The sequence below is a fragment of the Octodon degus genome, unplaced genomic scaffold (genome assembly GCF_000260255.1).
Source record: "Octodon degus isolate 3935 unplaced genomic scaffold, OctDeg1.0 scaffold00009, whole genome shotgun sequence".
Taxonomy (NCBI): domain Eukaryota; kingdom Metazoa; phylum Chordata; class Mammalia; order Rodentia; family Octodontidae; genus Octodon; species Octodon degus.
Genome location: NW_004524585.1, coordinates 15,448,085 through 15,461,520, shown reverse-complemented (window position 1 = coordinate 15,461,520; position 13,436 = coordinate 15,448,085). Strand labels below are relative to the sequence as shown.

Below are 13,436 nucleotides of genomic sequence, written 5' to 3'. Positions count from 1 at the left end.
CTTCTTTTTCTTTTTCTTTTTCTTTTTCTTTTTCTTTTTCTTTTTCTTTTTCTTTTTCTTTTTCTTTTTCTTTTTCTTTTTCTTTTCTTTTTCTTTTTCTTTTTCTTTTTCTTTTTCTTTTCTTTTCCTTTCTGTGGTACCCGGAATCAAACACAGGACCTTGCCCTTTTAACACAGATACTTGTGTCACTGAGCTATGTTCCCAGCCCCAAGATCGGGTCTTTATAGCAAGCAGTAACAGGAATTTTAAGGAACTATTTAATGTAGTAGAATTTTATTCTCTTACTTAAAATTGGCTGCAAATGATGACTTTTTGTTGAATTTCCTACTTGATACAGACATTTAATTTTTTAATTCTCAAAATAATTTCAAAATAAATGTTATATCCATTAAGTATCTTTGTTTTTGTAATATTGAAAATATATTTCATAATAGTAGCTGTTTTATAAATTCATTTAATGAAATCTCTAAAGGCAGCATGAAATCCATGGGCTCCAGTGTGTCAACACGGCTGGTGTCTGTTCTTCACTGTCCTCTGCTTTACATAAAAGCCTCTTATGGTGCTCTCATCCAAAGACTGCCAATCTTTGCAGTATTATGTACAGTCTCTTCCAATTGCACTTCATTCCTTTTCTCTCCGAAATGCAAAGTTTTTTTCACCCTTCCAGCATCTCTTTGCTTCACGGGCATGAGGTAAACCACATGCCTGCACCTGGACCAATCACTTGGGAAGCAGATGGACTTTATTGGTTTAGTTAAGCCACCTTCATTATTGAGGATGAAGTTAATCCAAACTGAAGAGGTACATTCTTCAAAATGACACTGTGTTGACTTTTTTAAATGCAAAAGAATTTTGACAGTAAGCTTTGAAATGAATGCATCATCTTTTAGTTTCTGGGTCTTCACTTAAGATGATAACTAGGGCCAGCAAGATAGCTTAGTAGACTAAGCACCTTCCTGGCAAGTGCAGAGACCAGGGTTTGATCCCCAGCACCACATGCTGCCCTAGCTCCGCCCCAGGGCCACTGAGCTGTCCACCAAAACCAGGCATGGAACACCTGTAATCCCAGTGCTGAGGCTGAAACTGGAGGATCATTACGAGTCTGAGCTGCATAGCAAAACCCTGTATGAAATACATAAATTAAAAAAAATGTGCCTTTGAAGTGTCTTTTTTTGGAGCTGGGGATTTATGTCTCTAACTGGCTGTTGCTTTCTTTTACCTTATTGAATTGACATCATTTTACCCAATTCTAAATACTAGTGTGAGAGAATTGCCAACTGGTGGTCAATTTATTGTACATAACTGAACTGAAATGGCATGATGCTGGGTATGAGAGACCCACCTGATAATTGTTGCTAGCAGCATAATAGGAAGAACTAGAGAAGCCATTGGGAGGCTGTCAAGGAAGCTGTTGGGGAACTGTTGGAAGCTGTTGGCTCTTTTTTGGACTATTCTGCTGGGGGACCTTGTCATGCTGGCTTTCCTGGTGAACTTGTTTTGTCAGAGGAGTTGCTCAGGAACTCTTTATCACTGAGGATGGCTGCAGTTCACTTTGGGGAACTCTGGTCCTCACTTTGAGCATTGCTTCCTGGCTCCAGAGTGGAAGGTGGTACACTGCTCAGGGTTCTGGAGAAGCTTGTTGGGTTCGCTCTGGACATCACTGTTGCTGAGGATGGTTGTAGTATTTTTCAGGGAGCTCTGGTTCTTACTTTGAGGCTCCAGTGCAGATACATCAGCATGTTAGCACAGATCTTTCATCCTGCAGACACAGATTTTCTACCTTCTACCACTGACTTTTGGGCCTTCCCAGTGCAGATCCATGAAACAGGCCTGTATGGTACATTTTCTTGGGTCTAGGTCTTCAGCTGGACTCAAGTAGGACATTACTGTGGAATTTAGGCCCTTAGATAGTCTTGGGTCTTTAGTGTGTGGATAGATTTCCTGCACTGTTGTTATATGATTCTTTGGGTGACTACTGTAAATAATCTTATATATGTGTATCCTATATTATATTGTTCACCTTGCAAAACTCCAAACTGTGACAGCTCATCATGTTTTCTTTATAAATATACATTATTAATCAGTGATATGTAATAATTTGCTAAATAATTTCTTTGTCAGCCCCCCCACACCCGCAGTATGGAGGATAGATCCCAGAATATTGCACTTGCTAGACAGGCACTTATGCTACTGAGCTATCTCCCTAGCCCCAATTTCTTTGTTAAATAATAATGTCAATAACAAACACTAAAGCAACATTGCTAACAAAGTATTGAACAACAGAGATACTGTTCTTCCTCACCATAAGGACTGTTTACAAACTGGGGGGCAAGTGAGGAGTACAAATGAAGTAAATTTTAAAAGGGCATTAGACTCATGAAAGTCCTAGGTGTGAACTAACTTTGGAAAGAAATACTACCAGGGTTCCATAGAGTACCAAAGTTATGGTACATGTTCATTTTAAATCAAATTGTAGAACAGAGCTTTTCACCTGAAAATAGTTCTGCTACTAACAATGCTATGTGATTTCAAAACCACAAAGTTGAACTTTTTCTAAAATGAACAAACATTTATCTAGCAAAAGAATGATATATGGGGCTGGGGAGATAGCTTGAAGGTCTAAGTGCCTGCCTGCAAGCACAAGGACCCAGATTTGATTTCTGGTACCCTCATGTCCTATTGAGCCAGAACCCCCTTATTATTTCTGTTTTAAATTTCATTTAAATTTAAAAATGGATACTTAATTTTTAGTGAAAATTTTTGAACATATTTAGAACAACTTAAGATTTATGAATCTATCCCATTTTTAATGAAATTTAAATACATATCAAATATTTCAGAAGAAAATTTGCATTTAAGTTATGGTATAGCCATAAGAATAAAACAGTATATCCCAGAGGGTTAGTATGATCAGAAGGGAAATATCTCAAGTATAATGTTTACATTGATGTGTGTCAATACAAAATATTTTGGCTGCATTGGGATAAAAAATATTTTTTAAATCAATTCTATTTTTAACATTATAAAACATGGATATCAGTAAACTTTAAATTACTGTTTAGATTATATTGTATCTATCTTGGATAATGTCTTGAGTTTTTCTAAGACATAACTAAAATCTGTTACATGCATAGAAATGCAGTTATGGCCAAGGACTACACCTTACCAAAACAGTAACATTTCCCTTTCTATCTACTAGTACAGAGATGGTGATGTGAATATTTGCAAATTTTAATCACTGAATCTACTAATTAATCCAGTATCATTTGCTTTTCTCTTTAACTTGTGACTACAATCTTTCATTAGTGTTTAGGAAAATAAATTCTTTAGAAGATTTTAGTTAAACAAATTGGTGAAAATTATGACATGGAAGCAAGTATTACTTTGATTGAATAGTATTGTGCCTTGGGTAATGTCCAGTGTGAGCACTTAAAATAGCTCCACAGTATCTAGAAAAGTTTATGGTGTCTGCTTTCTATACAGGCATATTCTTTCCATGTTTCGTTTTATCCCCACCTGAAACAAGTGGGGGCAAATTCATGGCCAAACGTGTAGTGCTTTTTATTTTGTCAAGTATCCCTAATGGGCTGTAGCTTCAAGTTTTATCATAAATTTCTCTCATTGTTTTGTTGATTCTTCTAGGAGGTGATTTCCTCACCTTTCTGAGAAAGAAGAAAGATGAACTAAAACTCCAACAGTTAGTCACATTTTCTTTAGATGTTGCTGCTGGTATGTTTTATCTCGAGAGTAAAAACTGTATACACAGGTAAGGAGAATATTTATAAAGCATTTTTCACTTTTTTCAGTAGACTGATAGAAAATGGTTTATTTGCTATAACGTAGTAGAAAATATCTTTTAGAAAACATACATTTTCATCGTGGTATTTACATTTTGTGTGAAAGCATTCTTTCTTAGTTGCTAGTCTTCAGAAACACTTGTGTTCCCCTTACTTGAGGTAAGTACCTAATTATGAAATAACTCACCTCTTAGGTTTTTTTTTTTTTTGGTAATCCTGAAGAATAGTGCCTGGACACATACTGTAATTTAGTAATGTTAAACTACAGTTTTACAATAGAAAGAACTGTTTCCTATGTTGCTTATTCTCATTCTTCAAAATCATGTAACAGCATAATAATAAAACAATAATGAATGACAGTGAATCTGGATAAAAAGTACGAGCTTTTAGCATACTAGTTAGAGTATTTCAGAGGAGATTTTAGAAAATATTCTGTGATTACACCTATTGTCTTAGTGTTTGATAGATTGTGAGTTTTTAATTGTTTGTAGTCACAAATGATCTTTACTCCTGAATGTCAGTGCAACTCAGAATCTGTTAGAGAATTTATGTCAGATCCTAAATATGGCTAATTTGGGAACAGATGCAGTTTGTAGTGACTGGAAACTGCATTGTACTTACATAATACTAGATTGGTCTATTTTAGAGTATCCAAACTGGTTTAATTATTGTGGTACACTTTTTTTTTTTAGTACAGGGTCTCACTACGTAGATCTGACTCTTAGTGATCCTCCTGTTTTCAGCCTCCCAAGTGCTGGGATTACAGGCTCTGCCACTGCGCCCAGTCTCAGTCATCCTCTCAGTGCACGCCAGGGTAGGGCCAGCACAGCTGTGGTACACTTTTTGTGCGGTTTCTCATTATGTAACCTTTGACTTGACCTTCTGGTAATGCTGTGGAATACATAGTTACAGCAAAACAAAGTTATCTTCAACTTTACTGTATGTTTATTTGACCTCAATTCTTCAACATAATTTTTCCAAAACATTTTGCTTACTATTTATTTCTGGAGCTGAAACAATAACCTACTTTTCAAATACAGTTCAACATTTACAAATATCTTAAAATTCATTTCAATGAAGTTATTTCTGAAAGTTCAGACAACTAAAACTTAGCCACTGTTAATGTATTTGTTTTAATTTCTAGAAACAGTTATCACATTATAAGAGCTTTATTTTGAATAAACCATTTGAATTCATAAAAGGATTATATTATAATTAACTTTATAAGGGGTAAACATTGTTTTAAATTACATTAAGAGCTTATTGAAACATTTGGGGCTGGTGAGATGGCTCAGTGGTCTAAAGCACCTACTTAGAACAAGCTTAGCAAAGCACAGGGACCGCAGTTCAATCCCCCAGCACCACATGGCAGCCAGCCCCGCCCCCTGGTGGGCTGAGCTGGCCACACACACACACACACATACACACACACACACACACACACAAAAAAAAAAAATAAATAAATAAATAAAAATTTAAAAGAGCTTATTGAGATGTTAAGTTCTTTTTCCTATGAAGTACTCCATCAAATGCTTTAGTTACTATTTTGTCTCACTTTATTTTTCAGACTATTAGGCAATCTATGACTTTAAGCCATAATAAATGTACAATAGCAAGAGTATTTTATTCATCAGTAACCAATAATGTTCTTTAATTTTTAGTACATTGCCATTGAGGGAATCATTGTTTTGATTTCTTGCTCTTTATAATGATTACTTTTTTCAAAATAATTGTCTTGTTTTTAATCATTAGAGTTAAAATCATTTCAGGTTACAAATAATTATTAGCTTTTCAAAATTTATCAAACTTTGCACCAAATGATAGCATCGTCTATGGCAATGTTGTTTTTCCACTTTGCTTTCTAAGATTTTTTTCATAGGTTTTTGAAAGTCGGCCTTTGCTTAACCACGAAGGCCAGCATGTTGTGCATAGAGCTGTAACCTTTACCTGCTCATGAGGTTTCCTGACTGAATATCATGCACAGTGTCACTGAGAGCAGGTTTGATGAATAGGTTTCCTCAGTAGTGCCACGTGCAGTGATCAGTAGGAGCTCTCACGTCGTGGATTCCAGACTCAGCTATCATCATATCTCAGAAGCATTAACACCCAGGCCCAAAATCTGCCATGCTTGGCACAGAGGATCTTTTTATCTTGATTCTTGTAAATACATTTCTAGTTTTGAAAATGTTTGATATAATTTTTCTCACTAACCACTTTATAGTAACAGTATATTATTTTTCTATTGCCACTTCCATTGAATTCTTCTAAACTGTCTTTTCTCTTATTTCTCTTGTTAAACATGAGTACTAAGTGAATCATATCTTCAGCCACTGGTCTTTTTTCTTTAAACCTGTATAAATGCTTGTTTTTATAGTTTGAGGACTACTGGATGTCTTGTATTTTTGTTTAGTTTTAATCAGCTTCATTTTCTTTATAATTATTCTGTAAACCAATGTGCAGTTTTCTATCATACTTATACTTCATACAACTTTCAAATACGCTGGTCAATTTTGCCCTTACTATATTTTTGACAGTTAGAAATTTGGCATTTACGATTTATTGCTAATAAACCCATTTGTAAGATTTATTTTTCTTTTGGGTTATGTCTTTGATGCTTATTTGATATCTATGGACATTTAAAGAAGAGAAACTATTGATTTGTATTTTAATTAATTATCATAATCAATAGGATATTGTGGGAACATTTCTTTGTTTCATGCTATTCTGTTACTGTCATTATCAGAAGAGGTATTTTTAGAGGGGTGAGGTATAATATTTCTTTCTCCTTTTTAAATTTTGTACTGATTCTACAGTTTGATTGTTCTTTGTTTGATTTTTTGATTGTGCATATTTGCCATAGAGTAAGAACAAACTAACTTTTATCAGAACACATTTATTTTACTACTCAGGGTTTTGCATATTCATTGATAAATGGAATGTCCTGTATATGTAGAACCTTCCTAATCTGAAATGCTCTAAAATCCAAAAAATTTTGAATACCAACATGATGTCACAAGTTGAAAATTCCATACTATCTGGATATGGATGTTGGCTTATCTGTACCAAGGGATTTCCAACAGGAAAATTATGGTCCCTACCTTCAGATGGATAGAATGTAAAAAATAATATAAAGAGATAATCAATTTTATGCTAATATAAATAAAGTTGTTTGGGAATAGTATTAAAACTATCAAATATGACCTGTTAGTATGGGAGCTGGGGTGGGGAAGCTTTGCAGAGTATAAGTGAAACTTGGTGGATGGATATGTTGTTGAAAAGAAGGAGAAAAGAATTATAGCTAAAGAAAAGTTGAAAACACAGTAAAAGAGTTATGCATGAGAAGACATCATTTAATCATGGAACTTCAGAGAATTGTTATTACCAGGATGGGAAATTCGAAGGAGATAGGGCTGAATCAGGTAAACAGGAGTATTCTACCAAAAGCCATGTATAGCATCTAATTTGCCTAAGCTGGAGGAATGAATATACGTTCAGTTATCTTAAGAACATAGAGATGCTATGGTTTTTAACTGGAGAAGTATTTTTAACTTCTTGAAAAGTAGCTTAAACAAAATTTATAAAACCCTGAAAAGTATCTAATCTCATGAAAATATGTAAGTATGAGACCCAATTTTATTTTCAAATTTCACTAGAAAAACTAATTTAAGAAAGTTCAAGATTGCTCAGAAAAGAATAACATTTCATTTCCCTTATGTGTTCTCAAGTAGATTGCCTCATCTAGTGATTTTTGATATGATGTAAGCATATGTACTTTTATAGAGAAATGAAAGATGCTGTTTCTACCTTATTTTTTGAGACTTCTTTTTTTATGAGGTACAAAGCAGCAAGGGACCAATACAGCATATCTTTCTGTGTTTCTCTCTGTGTTCACTTGGACTTTTATTTCTTCTACGTGTTGCTTCATTTCCCTGTTGCTCTAAAGACTACAGTCCTCCACCCATTTACAGGGCTCTCGAGTAACCTATGATGCGGTACTCTTAACCATCTGGACGCAATGTCTGTAGCACCTTTCCCCAATGATCTTTGAGGATTTTTTCTGTTTCTTAACTGTACCTGATCATGTGCATCTTAGCTCTTCCTAAACTTTGAATGTACTAACGAGGCATTTTATACCTAATATATTTAAGTAGGAGGTCAGTAACAAAACAAGCAAGTAGAAAAAATATATGTGTATAAAAATGAAATCATTTTAAAAAATGAAATCATTTTTATCTTTCTGAACTCATTTCTTTTTTGTGATCTACCATAATATTCAATAGATGGCACTCAAAAACCATCTTAAGTAACTGAGGCCAAGAGAGTTTAAATGAAAATCACCCAGTTAATGGTAGGACCACTGGTAGGTCTTGGATCTGCGACCCTAATGTGACCAAGCCACTCTGTTTGCAATGCCATGGTTTCTCCCTCTAGCTCTTTCCCTCCCCTCCACCCTTCTCTCATTCTAGTACAACTTGAGTATCCCTTATCTGAAATCCTTGGGACCAAAAGTGTTTTAGATTTCAAGATTTTTCATATTTTGATATATTTGTATATACATATGGAAACATGTTGGGGATGAGACCTGAGTCTAAATGTAAGCTTTTATTTGGGTTTCATATAACCCATATATATATATATATATATAGCCTGAAACTAGTTTTATATTTTTAGTATACCTATGCTTTGACTACAGCACATCCCGTGAAGTCAGGTGTGGAATTTTCCACTCTGTCATCATGTTGGCACCTATAAATTTTCAGATTTTGGATTTTATACTAGTCAAGCTACACCAGTAATCCTAACATCAGATACCTATGGAGGCTGTATTGAGCTTCATCATTGTTGTTACACCTTTAGAAGCAAAGTTAAAGAATGTGGGCTTTCATGAGGATAGTTATTTTTATATGTGTTGTTCACCATTGACTCCAAAAGCTTAGAAATGCACCTGGCATCTAAAGTAAATGAATGAATTTTCAAAACAAGAGTTACTATATGTTAAGTTCATTTTACACATGAGGAAATTTATAGTTAACAGGAGTTTTGAATATCTTTCCCAAGCTCATATTAAAAGAAAATGGCAGGTTCAGAAGGCAGATCTTAGCACCTCAATTTTAGTGGGGAGCCTATGCACCCTGAATCACTGTTAGACTCCTTTGCTTCCCATGACTCCTTCAATAAGACTCATAGGAGACCAGAGGGCACTTGGTGTAATGGCTCGGGTTATATTCAACTTCTGGACTCATGAGTAAAGTAGAAAAAGATGTCAAAGCTATGCAATGTAATTTTAGAAAGACACACCATGTGTTCTTGTTTTCTAATGAATGAATAGGTGTTAAAATGCAGCAGTATTTGATTATCTCCATTTAAATAGAGCTTAAAACTTATTTTTTTCATTTTTAGACACTGTCATTTACCCCTTCTGTTTCACTTGTTAATGAAAAAAATTAGCGTAGAGATCATGCGTGATCATCTCAGTTAGTTGAATAAACATTTATTAATTTTCTTCTAACACTTGATTATGATTGTTAATATACCTGTATTTTCATTTTTATGTTCTAAGCCAATTTTTTATAATTCAGAGAGGACTCAGTAATCATAAATGTGTCAAAAATACATGGTTCGTTTCTGGTTTAACTTTTTTTTCCTACCACAATTTGGTATTTGTATGTATAATGTTCTTATTATACCAAAGATATCATAAGAACATTTTCCAATAAGTTATTTACTCAATTAAAATTATTTTTAGATTTGGAGTGCCAAAAATATTCTTTTTTTTTTTTTTTTTTTCAGAACCGGGGGTTGAACTCAGGCCCTTGCGCTTGCCGGGCAAGTGCTTATTCTACTGAGCCATCTCCCCGGCCCCTAAAATATTCTTTTACATTAAACAATTACAAATAGCTAGGATTACTATTTTTCTCTTATGACATGCTTAATTACAGAGAACAGAAACTGCCTACGCAATATTTATTATAAAAAATGTATTATTTTACAAAACTGAAGGACAGAAAGTTCATCCAGCTTTAGGAGTCTCCAAAACTAGGAACCAGGAAGTAGAGCAGGGACCTGGGCAACATCTCTGTCTTTCCCTCTGTTTGCTTTTATTATTCTTTCTCCATGTCTTGCTGCTTCATTCCCCTCTAGCTCCAAAGACTGCTTTGTTCTGTCTCATTTGCAAAGGGATCCCAACTGACATTTGGATGAATATAACCATCTAGGCCCAGCACCTAAAGCTAAGTGGTCTTTTGAGCTCAGATTTCAAACACGTGGCAGAAAGACTAATTGTCCCACCTTCATTTAAGCATATACCCCTGTTTTAATTGATAACCTGCTAGACAGGGAGATGTGGGGAGGGGTCACTGTTACATAGGAACTATCAGGTGCTCAGGTTCCTACTGCTTGCCACTCCCAAAGAGGCACAGGAGGTAGTGGGGAGCTAGCTTAGCAGTCTAAGCAACTTCCTGGCAAGCACAAGGACAGGACTCGATCCCTGGTACCACATGCCCTGATGGCCCCGGAACCCCAGGCGCGCTGTGCCAGCCAGCGAGATGGCATGGTGGCACATTCCTGTGATCTCAGCACTGGGAAGGCTGAGACAGGACAATCACTGCAAATTCAAGCTGTGTAGTGATGCCCTATACCAAATAAATAAATAAATAAATAAATAAATAAATAAAATTAAATTGCTCTTTATTTTTATTTTTAAAATAATTTTATTGAGAAACAAATAACAATGAGACAATTTCAAAACCAATGAGTAGGACAGTTTCAGTAATTAATACATTGCATGTTTGGGGGTATTTTTTGGTGGAACCGGGGATTGAACTCAGATCCTTGTGTTTGCCAGTCAGGCGCTTATCCACATGTTGTTGTCGTCATAGTGGTTATTCATAGTACAAGAGGCAGACATGATATCCACAAATACTATTAGAACAAATCTTTCTACTCATTGAATTAAGAGAAAGTAACTGTATATCTACCCTACCTTTTGAATACATAGATACAAAATGGTCCTTCATTTGTATCCCCCCTTTTTTTTTTAGTTTTGTCAGAGAAGGGTATTCCATTGTCATTTAAATATTGTAGGTGTGTGAATTCAGCAAAATATTCCGATGTAGTCCAATAGTCCAGAACACATACTCTTGTAATTTCTAAAGCATTTTAGGGAAAGGGCCTGCTTGGAATCTGTGATTTACACCTCCTAACAAAGATCTTGAATAAACAGGCAAATAAATAATAGTTTTATGTGAAGTTAATAAATGAACATAAACAATCAAAATCGGCCAATTTGCTAGAGAATTATAGCATACACTGTTTGTCTTCTGCTTTTTAAATATTTTTATACCTTTGTAGTAATATCCTACATGAAATTTTATATTCTTCATTTTCTTTCTTTTTTTTTTGTTTCAAATCAAATTGGTAGGACAGTTTCAATAATTAACACATTGCGTACTTTCTTCTTAGTGGTTAATTGCTGTACAAGATGTGGACATGATCTCCTATTTTCAAACACCATTAGAACAAATCCCTCTATTCATTAAGAGAATGTAACTATATATCTATCCTAGCCACTTTGAATACACAGATACAAAATGGACATTTATCTGTATCCCCTTTTTTGTTAAGTTCCATTATTTGAATATTATAGGTGTGTAAACTCAGCAAAATATTCTAAAAGAGTCCAGTAGTCCATAAGTATTGGGTCTTCCGCTTGACTGGCAATGTCAGAAGTTGTTGACCTGAGTCCCCTATAGCTCAACATAACAACATGGCTTTACTTCTTATATTTCTTTTTTATACTTTTCTGCTGGATGTTTAAGACCAAGATAAAGCAAGAGTTAGCTTTTGGGTCTAATAAGGTCAGTGAAATCCCCTCAGGATTTATCCTGAGATCCTGTACCTTAGATTGTAGAACCTTCGTCAGTGTCAGTCATATAGATGAGTCACGGCCATTGCTTGACCAGTGTGCTCTCTGTGAAAGTCTGAGAGAATGTTTTCTCTCCATGTGACTCTCCTTAGGCACACTCTACATCATCGATCACTTTCCTCTTTGGTCCCATAATCTCCTTGATCAGAAAATTTGGGACACTGCTGAGTTACATGACATTGCAGTACAAGTTCTCATATGTCCCGAGTCTTAATTGACCTTGGAAGGCTAGGGCCAAAATGTTGGCTTTTCTTGCAGCCCTCCTTTTTCTCTAATTTGGTCTGCAAACTTAGGTTGTTAACCATCCTTTATTTTGTTTTTTAAAGTACAGGTGACAGTATTTGGTGAAAAGAAAGAGTTCATTGAAAACTAGCTCTAAAGGAAATACAGCACTCTCTTATTGCCCCAATTTTCCATCACACTGGGCTTTAAAAGTAAAAACAGGGGCCAGGGAGATGGCTCAGTAGAATAAGCACTTCCCTGGCAAGCGCAAGGGCCTGAGTTTGATTCCCCAGTTCCGCAAAAAAAAAAAAAAAAAAAAGTAAAAACAAAGTCTATAGGCAAGGAAATCCCCAGCTCATTTGTCCCTTAGCCATTCTCCTTTTTCTCTCCTTCATTGTGGAAAGGAAATCAGATCCTGATGTCCAAGCTCTAGAATCTGCATATTCCTTTCAGACATTCCTATAATTGTAAATCATTTGAAACAAAGCAGGAAATTAAATTGTGCTTCAATACGTTTCCCAGTTTCTTCCCCTTTGGAAATATGATCACCTACATGGATCCCTCTTATGAAGGAAAACTTAAAACCCTTAAGAATGACCTTGTTGTAGGGCTAACGAATCCTCACCAGGTCGTCTTTTCGTGTTTTCCTGGGATGATTGAGTCCTAGATGGTTCCATGATAGAGAGACTACGGTGAGTCCAGACAGTTCCTGTGAATCCTGGTATATACTTATGAGTCTACAATTAGCAAGAGATTGAGCTCAAAACACTAGAGGGGGTTCTTCTTCAGAGATTTGATTCACCACTAGTTGAATTCAGATTCTTAAGTCTTTTGTGGCCTTTCAGCTAGAAGTCACATCCAAGCAAGGATGACACAGGTTGTCCAGCTTGCAGATTGTTTGCCTTGCTGGCCTCCAGGAATCAAAGCACACAACATAAGGAAAATAAAGATTCCAGCCTGTGCCATTTGCTAAGCAATGACTCCTTTCAGTAATTTCGAGAATTACTGGTGGGTTTTCATGTGTGTGTGTGTGTGTGTGTGTGCGTGCGCGCGCTGAATTATTGGTTATAAATATTATTCACTTTCATAAAATAAAGTAGCATTCTGAGACTTCTTCATTCCCAGACCCTAGAACTTTTACCCTACTTTATTTTTGTCATTCTAAATGACCAACAATCTCCAAATACTGTTTAACTTAGAACTTTCAGACTTTACTAGTATGTAAGTTATAATAATTTTGTAGAAACTATACTTGGAATTTTGATCTTTACCTTACCTAGCAGTATGTAGTTAGGTTAGTTTCTTGATGGAGTATCTTTCAGTCAGCTTTGCAATCACAAGAGTAAGCAACTTATACTATTGGTGTTAATCCATGGCACAAGTGTTTTTTTTTTTTCTCTACAGTTTTATTGATAAACATATAGCAATGAGACAGTTTCAAATCAAATCGGAAGTACAGTTTCAACAAATAATACACTGCATATATTCTTCT

The 13,436-nt window shown here is 35.3% G+C and overlaps 1 protein-coding gene across 7 annotated transcripts in view; it reads left to right on the top strand.

Annotated features, from left to right (window-relative positions):
* The window catches only part of Fer (FER tyrosine kinase), a 485,925-nt gene that overhangs the window by 375,312 nt on the left and 97,177 nt on the right, over positions 1-13,436 (top strand). For all 7 annotated transcript variants that reach the window (XM_004625405.2, XM_023708326.1, XM_023708329.1 and 4 more), the window contains one exon: positions 3,644-3,767. In XM_004625405.2, coding sequence (XP_004625462.1) covers positions 3,644-3,767 — 124 coding nt within the window. The remainder of the gene's footprint in view (positions 1-3,643; positions 3,768-13,436) is intronic.